The 13,108-nt window shown below is 40.5% G+C and overlaps 1 protein-coding gene across 1 annotated transcript in view; it reads left to right on the top strand.

Moving 5' to 3' along the window:
- FGD6 (FYVE, RhoGEF and PH domain containing 6) overlaps positions 1 to 13,108 on the top strand; it is a 137,268-nt gene that overhangs the window by 66,759 nt on the left and 57,401 nt on the right. The window contains exons 4-6 of the mRNA XM_017515954.2: positions 1,330 to 1,397; positions 1,482 to 1,512; positions 10,293 to 10,444. Coding sequence (XP_017371443.1) covers positions 1,330 to 1,397; positions 1,482 to 1,512; positions 10,293 to 10,444 — 251 coding nt within the window. The remainder of the gene's footprint in view (positions 1 to 1,329; positions 1,398 to 1,481; positions 1,513 to 10,292; positions 10,445 to 13,108) is intronic.

Here is a 13,108-nt window from a genome sequence, read left to right as displayed (position 1 = left end):
AGGCCGGAGAATTGCTTGAACTCAGGAGGCAGAGGTTGCGGTGAGCCGAGATCGTGCCATTGCACTCCAGCCTGGGCAACAACAGCAAAACTCCGTCTAAAAAAAAAAAAAAAAAAAAGGTAGTCATCATTTCCATCTTAGGTGTAATACTTAAATTTATACTTGCTTGTTCCTTGCTCCTTTTGCTCTTTACTGTGGAACTGTCGTGTTCTGATTTTGAACTAGAACATAAATGGAGAGAAGCTCCTCTCATTTTCTCTGACTTCCCTGGAACTAAATCTGGCTCTCAATATTTTGTTGAAAACAACAGCAACAAATTTACCTAAATATTGAGACCTTTTTTTGAGTCATCTTTATTATTATTATTTTGTTAAACATGCACATATTTTTTGTTCCTGCTAGGGCATTTAATTTTTATACAAAGCAGTCCATAATGAAAGAATTTCATGGTCAGGCGTGGTGGCTCATGCCTGTAATCTCAGCACTTTGAGAGGCAAAGGCGGATGGATCACGAGGTCAGGAGATCAAGACCATCCTGCCTAACACAGTGAAACCCCCTCTCTACTAAAAATACAAAAAATTAGCCAGCCGTGGTGGCATGCACCTCTAGTCCCAGCTACTCAGTAGGCTGAGGCAGGAAAATTGCTTGAACCTGGAAGGTAGAGATTGTAGTGAGCTGAAATCGTGCCACTGTACTCCAGCCTGGGAGACAGAGCAAGACTCTGTCTCAAAAATAAAAAATTTCATTTCAGCTCCTTAGAATAAAACTGCCTTGACTCTACGAGCACATATCTAAAAGGGATTTTATGGAAATTCGGAGAGCTTGTGGCTGTAATGTTGACTTGTATGTGGTATAGATTGAAGAGCCCTGTTCAGACTATACTTAAGTTGTGAGTTCAAATAGCTTTACTTCTGGTGAAGTTCTTGTCTACATTCCTATTGGATAGTCACTAGTTCTTAAATTATTCATATGCACCCAAAGGACTCTTCTTCCACTGTCTATCTGTAAGGGTCTATTTCCCCTGCAGCCTTTTTGGTTTGTGACTTCCATTTTGAACCTCTGATGGTTGTGTTCTGAAGCTACTCAGGGCAGTTCTCAATCCAGCTAATGACGGTGAAGATTACTGATTGCTCTCAGCTACTCCTGCGACATGGGTTATCACTCATCCAGTTTTCCACGTTTGCCATTTGAAATGTAATATAGTATGAACTGTGTGCTAGTAGGAAACTTTTAAATGTCAGAGTTAAAATTTGTGTCTGACTAGCTCATAGCTGATCTTCATTATTCTTTCATGAGTTCATGCTTTTTAAATGTACTCTTATCCACAGGATGAAGATAATGGAATGAAAAGCAAAGTTCATCATATTGCCAAGGAGATCATGAGCTCAGAGAAAGTGTAGGTATCTAGTTTACAATTCAGAGGACTGTTTTTCCCCCAATTGGCACATTTCAAACTTTTTTTCATTGCTGTTTTTTACAGGTTTGTGGATGTGTTAAAACTTTTGCATATTGTAAGTATCTACTAATATTTTCTTGAAGCCTAAGACTGTTTCCTTTTGTACTTTCCCTACCCCTGGAAGCTTTCAGCATTACTAACTTAATGATAGACATTTTCTAAAATGTATATATTTCATGTATATGAAGATAAGATGATTTCTGAAAGAGTCAGTAGCTATATGTTTAGTCTTCAAACTTTGTGTCTTTATAACAGTGTTTAAGGTGATAATATATTTTCTTAGGCATTTGCTGAAGATACTTGCTGTTAGAGTTTTGCATTAGCAATACATGAAGAATATCATTATCATTGTTCAAAAGTGTTTTCCTCTAATCTGAATAAGCTCCCATAAACAGACTTGAAAATAGACTTTTTTTTTTTTTGAGAGATGGGGGTGGGGTCTCGCTATGTTACCCAGGCTGGAGTGCAGTGGCTATTCACAGGCGGAATGTGCTACTGATCAGCATGGGAGTTTTGACCTGCTCCTTTTCCGACCTGGGTCTATTTACCCCTCCTTAGGCAACCTGGTGGTCCCCTGCTCCTAGGAGGTTACCATAGTGTTGCCGAACTTTGTGCAGACACCCGATTGGCATAGCGCACTACATCCCAGAACTCTTGGACTCAAGCAATCCACCAGCCTCAGCCTCCTGAGTAGCTGGGACTATAGGCACGTGCCATCATGCCCAGCAGAAATAGACATTTTTACAACTAACTTTTAGTTCCATTTTCAGTTTTTTTAAATGGTCAATTTTTTTTTTGTTTGCTTTTTTGTTTTTGAGACAGGGTCTCATTCTATTGCCTAGGCTGGAGTGCAGTGGCACGATTACAGCTCACTGCAGCCTTTCAACCTCCTGGGCTTAGAGAATCCTTCCACCTCAACCTCCTGAGTAGCCAGGAGTACAGGCACTCACCACCATGCCCAGCGAATTTTTTATTTTTTCTAGAGTTGGGGTTTCGACATGTTACCCAGGCTGATCTCAAACTCATGGGCTCAAGCGATCAGCCCACCTTAGCCTCCCAAAGTGCTGGGATTACTAGCCTGAGCCACTGCAGCCAGCCTGTAATTGTCGACTTGAACAGACTTGTTAGGAAAAACTTATGACATGTGTCTGAGTGCCTGTTCATTTTTCTCATGCACTTCTTTGTACTTGCAAGTTTTCACAAGTTTTATTATGCATTGACAGTTAAAGAAGTGCTTTTAGTGTTACTTTATTTCAATTATATTTAGGCAAGATATTAAGACTTAAGAAAAGAAAGGGGTCAGACAAAAGGAAAAGGTAGATCAAACAAGGAAAAAGGGAGCTGTGGTGACAATTTACTTATGTGGTGTAATTATTAACATCATAACTTAGGCTTAATTGTGGAGAAATGAAAGGTTCACTGAATATGCATCCATTTATGTCTTGGCAAACAATATCATTATTGTCAGCTTTTCTTTGAATGGATACATATGAACATGAAAAGTGATTTACACTTATGGATGATTCATATTCACTAAATGATTACCTGTACTCTGTACTTGGCCCAACAGAAACCTAGGGGCCTGGCCTGGCATGGTGGCTTACAACTGTAATCCCAGCACTTTGGGAGGCTGAAGAGAGTAGATCACATGAGGTCAGGAGTTCGAAACCAGCCCGGCCAACATGACAAAACCCCATCTCCACTAAAATACAAAAATTAGCCAGGTGTTGTGGTGCGCCTGTAGTCCCAGCTACTTGGGAGGCTGAGGCAGGAGAATCACTTGAACCTGTGAGGCAGAGGTTGCAGTGAGATGAGATGGTGCTGCTGCACTCCAGCCTGGGTGACAAAGCAAGACTCTGTCTCAAAAAATAAAAGAAAAAACATAGGGTCCTGAAAAAAATCCCTAGCTTTGGAAATTCTTTTTTTTCTTTTTTAAATATAATTAAGTACAAGTAATTCTTGATTATTTATTTGCTCTCTGATGGAAACTAGACTTAGTAAATGTCTCTATAAAAGTATTATATAAATGTACAAATAGTATGCATTTAAAAAATATTTGGAAGGGGTTTTTAGACAAAGATGGACTGGTTACATAGTCTTAGTAGTGAAGCGTCTTTGTTTCACTAATTTCTTTAGGTGGAGACATACATCCCTTTGAAAATTAGAGAGACTCAATAAAATCTATAGAGCCAGAGGCAAGGCTACCCTGGGCATTCAAATGTCTTATTACTAAATAGAAGAGATTTACTGCATTGTAAATGGAATGGAAGACCTTCTCAGTTCTCATGTTTTTTTTCCGTGTTAAAATTACTTCATTCTGTTTTACTGAATACAACCTGTCTTTTGAGTCTCATGAACCATTTTCGGCATTTCTTCTTTAGTTATAAAGAATCTTCCTCTAGCTTCTGTTGACATGGCTACCAAATCTTCACTCTGGAGCAGCTTAGTTCACGTGAGAACTGCCCTTCACTGAATGAAGTTCATTGTTCAGAGCAGCTTTGTTTTGCTGCTGAGGTGTTTTTCCTACCTTGGTTTGGTATTTCCTTCTCTTTAGATGCCTCTGTTTCAGAGCTCTCTTTTCAAGCCTTCAGGGACTTGTGGATCCCTTTTTTGGCAACAACGGGAGGGAGGGAGGGAAGGTGACTTGTAGATCTTAAATGATGTTCATCTGATCATTTAACTTAACCAAATCTCCTTTAATTAAATAAACAGTCTTCTATTAAGTGTTCTCTATGTTCCTTGCAGCGTGCTATGTTACATCAATTACCTATTTTAATCTTTATAACTCTATCAAATAGATGTTATTATTCTTTTTTTCAATGAAGGAAGTAAGCTAACTGTCAAAAATAACCCACTAGTTAATAATAGCAGAACCAGACTTTGAAGTCTGGTCTGTCTGAGCCCTTGTACTTAGGGGTTCTTTAGAAATTGATTTAAAATTATTACTTGAAATCTCTACCATGCTGTATAGGATATAGTGTATCTTTGGATGTATTAGCTTGCATTCAGAATTCTTTTAGTTGCCCTGGAAACCAGAGAAACTGGTTTTTCATCTTCTGAAGATAAAAATGAAGCTAGATCTTGGTCACTTAGACATATTATGATGATTACTTGTTAGTTAAAGGTGATTGGAAGCTAAACATACAAGATTGCTTTCAGTTATGTTTTCTACAGTTTTGCATTGATGATTATGCACCACTGATGAATATGTACTGTATCACCAGGTCTCCATATAAAGAGGGAAGAATAATTTCATTGGGAAAAATTTTCATTTTAAAAACAAAGTCAAATGGTTAATGTGGGGACTTTCCCACCTCTACTTTTATGTCACAGTTTCATACTCATTTCTGCATATTTATCATAGCACTTTGACCTCAACAGCTGCTTTGCTTTTGTTTAAAGTGAAGTGATTCCTGGTATCCTTCATGAGGTCAGGGAACCTTGTATGGTTGCATATCTGTCCATATGTTCATCTGGTCTTTGTAATTCACTGTGCCATGATAGTGGTTAAGTAATGACCTGAGGTCAGGTGGCTCGGTCAGGACAGCTAGTAATTAAGTCATATACTCCTCGTTGGTTCTGGAGATTAAAAAGCCTGACCCCATGAAGAAGGCCATCTGTTTTGTGCTTCATTGCCTCATATGCTCATACTTGATTTTATTTGCATTGATTTTTTGCTTAGGTCTTCCCTAAGTGATTCGAGCTGGCAAGTCTGTTATGTTAATATCTCAAAAGAATTAAAGATCAACTTAAAGTTGATCTGATTCTTACTTGTAGGTTTGGGGGAATTAGTAAGAATAATATTATCATATGCTTCATAATTCAGAGTCCCATTTTTAGCTCTACAAATTCCACATTAAATAAGCATTAGGTTATTATGACCAGAAACTACAGTGTAGGTGGTTCAATTTGGCATGTAGAATCTTTGGTAGGTTTTATTATAAGGATGAAGTCTAGGTACTGAATGCCAATAAACTCTATAGCTAACTAACATTTTTACAGTCTTAACTCCTCCTCTCCCACTTTAATATCTTAATTACCCAGCTTTTCCAGTGTGAAAAGTTAAACTCTGGATCTAACTTTTGAAGGGCTAATCCTGCTGTCTTTCATCCTCACTGATTTTGTCAAGGAGGTGTTGGTGAATTTAGATTCTTCTGCTTCAAAATAGCTTTGCCTCTGGCTTTTAAGTGTCATCACACTTTCCCAAATTATCCTGGTTGTTAACATTTAGAAAAATAACCAGACATATGTTGTAATCATCCTTTTTATAAAAAAAAGATGTCACCTCCTCCCAGTGGCACCAGTTTTGGCAATGGTAGAGGTTCATGAAGAGCTGAGAAGTTAAAGATTCTGTGTGTGGTTCCTGTGTGAATTAGTTACATCTGGCACTGGGGCTATAGGACACAGCTGTCAGGGAATGGTGGCCCAAGAGGTAAGGGAATGAGACTGCAGCCCAGGCTGCTGCATGTGGTTATGGAGGCCATAATTAGGAATGGAGCCTAATTATTCAGTGACACTTTTTTTTATATAGCGACGAGGTCTCCATGTTGGTCAGGTTGGTCTCAAACTCCTGACCTCAGGTGATCCACCCACCTCGGCCTCCCAAAGTGGTGGGACAGGTGTGAGCCATCCTGCCCAGCCAGTGACACTTGCTAAAGCACAGTGCAGAAGGCTTTATTCAGGACTATCGCAATAGGCATAGGGGGCCTGGTACAGTGGCTCACACCTGTAATCCCAGGCGTGGGAGGCCAAGGCAGGCAGTTCACTTGAGGTCAGGAGTTCAAGACCAGTCTGGCCAATATGATGAAACCCCATCTCCACTAAAAATGCAAAAATTAGCCAGGCATGGTGGCATACACCTATAATCCCAGCTACTTGGGAGGTTGAGGCAGGAGAATCACTTGAACCCAGGAGGCAAGGGTTGCAGTGAGCCGAGATCGTACCACACTCCAGCCTGTGCGACAGAGCAAGACTCCATCTCAAAAACAAAAAACAATAGGCATAAGAACCACTGCAGTGGGATTTTGCAGTAGTGGAGAGAGATCAGGCTCACCTCCAAATATATTATGGGCAAGTGGGAATTTATAGCCAAGGAGGAGCGAAGTGGGAGTTAGTGGATGGAAAATTACTAAGAAGAAACTTCAGGAGTAAGGGAGATTCTGGCTAAACCAACTTAAGAGGATTCTTCCTGAAGACAGACCAGCCAGGGCCATCATACATTGCCTGGGCAATGGTAGAGGATGAGGAACCCGAACAATATCAAGGGTGGGAGGTTCTTGCTAAAACTGGATTTTATAAGAAAGTGCACAGATGGACCTAAGAAAAGATTCAGGAACCTGACGAGTACAGAATATTTGTTGAGTGCTTACTTTAAATATGTAATTCTCTGGCTGGACACAATGGCTTGCGCCTGTAATCCCAGCACTTTGGGTGGCTGAGACAGGCAGATCACTTTAGGCCAGGAGTTTGAAACCAGTCTGGCCAACGTGGTAAAACCGTGTCTCTACCAAAAATACAAAAAATGAGCCAAACGCATACATCTGTAATCCTAGCTACTGGGGAAGCCAGGGCAAGAGAATGGCTTGAACCCAGGAGTGGAAGGTTGCAGTGAACTGAGATCTCACCTCTACACTCTAGCCTGGACGTGACAGAGTGAGCAAGACTCTGTCTCAAAAAAATTAAAGTCTGGGCATGGTGGCTGACGCCTGTAATCCCAGCATTTTGGGAGGCTGAGGCAGGTAGATCACCTGAGGTCAGGAGTTTGAGACCAGGCTGGTCAACATGGTGAAACTCCCATCTCTACTAAAAATACAAAAATTAGCTCGGCATGGTGGTGGGTGCCTGTAATCCCAGCTACGCTCAGAAAGCTGAGGCAGGAGAATTGTTTGAACACGGGAAGCAGAGGTTGCAGTGAGCCGAGATTGCGCCACTGCACTCCAGCCTGGGCAACAAGAGCGAAACTCCGTCTCAAAAAAAAAAAAGTAGGCCAGGCGTAGTGGCGAGCGCCTGTAATCGCAGCACTTTGGGAGGCCAAGGCAGGCGGATCACCTGAGGTCGGGAGTTTGAGACCAGCCTGATCAACATGGAGAAATCTTGTCTCTACTAAAAATACAAAATTAGCCAGGCATGGTGGCACATGCCTGTAATTCCAGCTACTTGGGAGGATGAGGAAGGAGAATTGCTTGAACCCAGAAGGCAGAGGTTGCAGTGAGCCAAGTTCACGCCACTACACTACAGCCGGGGCAAAAAAAAAAAAAAAAAAAAAAAAAAACCCCATAAAAAAAAAAAAAAAAAAAAAAAAAAAAAGAACCCTCTAGGTTTCATGGATATATACTCTAAATTCTTATACTCTTTATTAAGTGTACTTTTGCTATTTTAATTATTAAATTTCTATTTTATTCTGACATACTACTTATAATTTAAAAGATGACATCATGGGCCATCAGTTCGTTCTGAGCTGCCTAAAGACATCCAGTAGTACTGGGAAAAGCAAAGTTTTGCCTGGTATGTGACAAGGGCATCCATTTAGAGGCAGCCATCTCACTGGTCAACTCAGTTTGGATTTGGATGCTGTCTGTTAAATGTGTCTTAAATAAACAAGTTTCCTTTTTGGCAATGGTGGCAGACATATGGAATGCAGGGCCTGGCAAAAGCTGTGTCAAACTGGGTCCTTAAGTTACTTAGCCGCTAACATCTACTGTCACTGTCATGGCAGAGGAAATACCTTCCAACTGGGAAACAAAAGTTATCTTGCTGCCAGGAGACAAATATAGTCATCACTTACTCCACCAGAAGAAAGGGTGGTGGTTATTGCTTTGCTGAGCAAGGACCTCTTGAATCCAAATTATATTAATCACTGCACTGGTCAAAACAAAAGCAAAAAGATATTACAGAGAATGTTTAACTGTTCTGCTTTGAATACAGTGTTCATGACGTGTAAATGTATTCTGTAGCCTTCCCCAATAGCAGACAATCTAATGATTTTCAAGTGTTAAGTGCCTCTATTTTTTCTTAGTAGATGTGAGTGCTGATTGAAGCAAGCTGTTGGGAGGTGAAATTTGGCTGGTATCCGTTTGGTTTCTGGAGATGTTCTGTGTGGCTTTCTGGATTGGAGCTTATAATACTATGAGAATTAAATATTCTTATTTTATATGATACTAATTAGCTATACAAGTTAGTCCTTTAGTTACTGGTGTGAGTAGTTGGCTCTTTTGGGCTAATGTGACTGTTGGATCAATAAACTTAGTGGCAGGTACTGAGTCCTAAGTGAAGGGTTTTTTTTTAGCATTGATAAGCATAGGAGGATTAGACTTCTTCAAAATTGCCATAGTTTAGGAAAAGAATCCTTTCATATACTTGTTATCTGTGAGTTTTTTTGTTGTCCAGAGTATAAAAAAAAAAAAACTCATGGTTAATATATGTATGTATGTTAGGGGCAGGTGTTGAAAGGATCGTTGGAAAGAACAGCATCTTTTTTTGTTGATTTCATTTACCAAGTAAATCCCTGAAAGGAAAGTGGTTGGAAATAAAGGTAAAGAAAGATAAGGCCTATTAGTCATTTACCCAAACTTTGCTTTCAGATTTTAATTAAAACCACTGTTTCTGAGAGATTCAAAATTTTAGTTTTTGAATCGTCAAGACTGTGGAACAGATTTCACTCTGTTTTACTTGTATCTTGAGGCCCACCCTTAGGGGACAATGAAATCCAGGCAAATACTTATCTCCTACCCCACCCTTTCCAAGTCCTCTGGAGTGTTAGGGTGTGGTGACCTGTATTAAAACATGGTATAGATAGTCTAGAGAACAGTAGATGAAAAATAATATGTGAAGGGAAAGATTCTTATTTGTGAAAAGTGTAAACCCTGGTGAATTTATTGAGAGGTTGGCTAGAGGGAAGGGAGAATTTCAGGTCCAGAGTTAAAATGTTTCATTGATTCTGTATGCCAAATGCATTGCAAAAAAAAGCTTTATGTGCAGTATCTAATTAAGCCTCATAACTATTTTACTTATTTAGCAGATGAGGAAAATCAGGCTGGCCCAAAGAAACACTGTAAATAAGGAGCAAGGGCTTGTATCCCAGGATTCTGATTAGCAAGCATGTGCCTGCCAGGCATGGTGGCTCATGCCTATAATCATAGCACTTTGGGAGGCCCTGGTGGGAGGATCGCTTGAGCTCAGGAGTTTGAGACCAGCCTGGGCAACATGGCGAAGCCTCATCTCTACAAAAAATACAAAAATGAGCCTGGCATGGTGGCACGTGCCTGTAATCCCAGTTATTCAGGAAGTTGCAGTGAGCCAAGATTGGGCCACTGTGCTCCATTCTGGACAACAGAGGGAGACCCACAACACATGCCTCTCTCCATATGCCTCACTTAGGATGCTCCAGTTGTTAGGAAATCATGACTGAAAGTGGACAATGGGATTCTGAAATCCAGAATAAAATGAGCTAAGATCTCCTGGGGACTTTTAAAATAAGTGGATTGTGTTTATATTGACTGTACTGGAATAATTCTAAAGACTATTTAGAATTGCATTCCCGTTTCCAGACACCCGCTTAGTGTAATTGCTAAGTAAAGATATCAAACTATAAGGTTTAAGAGAAATATCATATAGTACGTTTGAAAATCAGATAATCATCTCAGCCACTCTTTTTTATTTTTATTTCCTATCTAGGTGAGTGGGGTAGGAGGAAGCGGGTACTTTGGATTTGTAATTCCTCATGGGAAATACACCTATGCAATCTGTATCATTTTAGGGAAGAGGGGGACTGAGGATAAAAGCTTGTTATCAAGTTACATGTATGTGTATTGTTTTTCCTGCTCTGGACTGTAATAGGATTTCCGGGATGCAGTAGCTCATGCTTCCAGGCAACTGGGGAAACCAGTGATTGAGGACCGGATTCTAAATCAGATCCTATACTACTTGCCTCAGCTGTATGAACTCAACCGGGATCTTCTGAAGGAACTGGAGGAAAGAATGTTGCACTGGTAAAAATGGACTGTTTTCAGATTTTCCTGGTGTTTCCAATTTTAGATGAAGCCATAAGGGCCTCACATGTGACAGAGATGTATATTGAGTTGTTTCAATATCTTATCTTTGCAGTTACCCATAGATTGATTTTGTTTTTTGTTTGTTTTTTTTTTTTTTTGAGATGGAGTCTCAGTCTATTGCCTAGGCTGGAGTATGGTGACACGCTCTCAGCTCACTGCAACCTCAGCCTCCCAGGTTCCAGCATTTCTCCTGCCTCAGCCTCCCAAGTAGCTGGGATTACAGGTGGCTGCCACCACGCTCAGCTAATTTTTTGTATTTTTAGTAGAGACCATGTTGGCCAGGCTGGTCTCAAACTCCTGACCTCAGGTGATCTGCCTGCCTCGCCCTCCCAAATTACTGGGAGTACAGGCTTGAGCCACCATGCCTGACAAGATTGATTATTTTCAATGGACCAAAATTCACAACCTTGGCACACCAAGCTCAATACTATTATTTTAAACAAATCTTTGGTAACACTGACTCAAAAGCAAGATGCAGCCAATTTAAATTTCTGTAGGTGAACTTGTGCAGTCAAGATTTTTGAGATTCAATTCAATTTTTGAGATTCAATATATCCAATGCTATATTCACATTGGAAGTTTCTGAATATTTTATTTACATTCTGGAACTACAGGTCGTGAAACTATTTTTCCAGTTAAAGAGGCCATTCACTGAAATAATTTGGAAAGGCAAATTATTTATTTATTTATTTGTTTAAGGCCGAGTTTGCTCTTGTTGCTCAGGCTGGAGTACGATGGCACAATCTCAGCTCACTCCAGCCTCTGCCTCCTGGGTTCAAGCAATTCTCCTGTGTTGGCCTCCCCAGTGGTGCAGATTACAGGCACATGCCACTATGCCTGGCTGATTTTTATATTTTTAGTAGAGATGGAGTTTTATCATATTGGTCAGGCTGGTCTCAAACTCCTGACCTCAGGTGATTCACCCACCTCAGCCTCCCAAAAAAAGGCAAATTTATATATGTATGACATCCTTATAGAAGCTGTAAATTTCAGAACAGGAAAAGAATACTGAAAGGTTAGTATTGGAAGCTACTTCCACTAGGCTGAAGAAAATAAGTATGCAGAGGCTTTGGTGACTTCTGTGGAAATAATGTAGAAAAATTGGTCTAGGAGGATTGAATTTATTGTCGAAGACCATGGGGAACACAGCATGATTACAATAAGAAAATAGTATCACCTACCTTCATGATAAAAATTTCTCTAAGCTTTCTTTATATATAAACCAGAAAGATATCCTCTACTTGTTTTGGAAATACCTTGCCTCTATATGTTGGGAAAATATGGCAGATAAGCAATTAATACTTAGCAGTAGCCTAAGTATAAAATAACACACAATTAAGGACTGAGGAATGACTAAAATGTAGTCTTTAAAGGTCATGATAGGCCAGGTGGTGGTGGCTCACACCTATAATCCCAACATTTTGGGAGGCTGAGGTGGATGGATCACTGAGATCAGGAGTTCGAGACCAACCTGGCCAATACAGCAAAACCTGGTCTCTACTAAACATACAAAAATTAGCCAGAGATGGTGGTGGGTGCCTGTAATCCCAGTTACTTGGGAGGCTGAGCTGGGAGGCAAAGGCTTCAGTGAGCCAAGATTGCACCACTACACTCCAGCCGGGATGACAGAGCGAGACTCCATCTCAGGAAAAGGAGAAAAAGAAGTAAAATGTAATTACCAAGGATATTCCTGTATATACTTTGTCATTTTCTTCTTAAAAAAAAATTATCTTAAAAATTAATCTGAATTGGCTTAAAGAGATATATATTTGTGGAAGCAAGTGCAGTAAAGAGGCTTAAATATATTTTTTGCTTGTACTAAAAGTTTCCGAAAGCTTATAACTGTGGATGTTCTGTGTTAAAATATTAAGCATTCCTGAAAAACAAACTAAGTTGATGAAAGGAACACCTACAATTATGGGTAAAGCACTTATTACTGACAAAATTTTTGTAATCCTTAGATGAGATCTCTCCTCCCCTCCCCTCCCCTCTCCTCCCCTCTCCTTCATGCAGTCTTGCTCTGTCACCCAGGCTGGAATGCAGTGGCGCAACCGCAGCTCACTGCAACCTCTACCTCCCGGGTTCAAACGATTCTCATGCCTCAGCCTTTCAATTAGCTGGGATTACAGGTTCATGCCACTACACCCGGTTGATTTTTGTACTTTTAGTAGAGATGGGGTTCATCATGTTGACCAGGCTGGACTCCAACTCCTGACCTCAGGTGATTCACCAGCCTCAGCCTCCCAAAGTACTAGAGTTACAAATGTGAGCCACCACACCTGGCCTTCTTTTCTTTTCTAAAAAAATTACTGTCTGGGTATGGGGGCTCAAGCCTGTAATCCCAGCTCTTTGGGAGGCTGAGATGTGTGGATCACAAGGTCAGCAGTTTGAGATCAGCTTGGCTAATATGGCGAAAACATATTTCTACTAAAAATATAAAAATCAACCAGGTGTGGTGGTTCGCGCCTGTAGTCCTAGCTACTCAGGAGGCCGAAGCAGGAGAATCGCTTGAACTTGGGAGGCAGAGGCTGTAGTGAGCCAAGATCATGCCACTGGACTCCAGCCTGGGTGACAGAGCAAGACTCCATCTCAAAAAAAAAA

Source organism: Cebus imitator, unplaced genomic scaffold (assembly GCF_001604975.1).
Source record: "Cebus imitator isolate Cc_AM_T3 unplaced genomic scaffold, Cebus_imitator-1.0 Scaffold18, whole genome shotgun sequence".
Classification (NCBI taxonomy): Eukaryota; Metazoa; Chordata; class Mammalia; order Primates; family Cebidae; genus Cebus; species Cebus imitator.
Note: the sequence above shows the minus strand (reverse complement) of the source record. Positions and strands in the feature narration are given on the sequence as shown.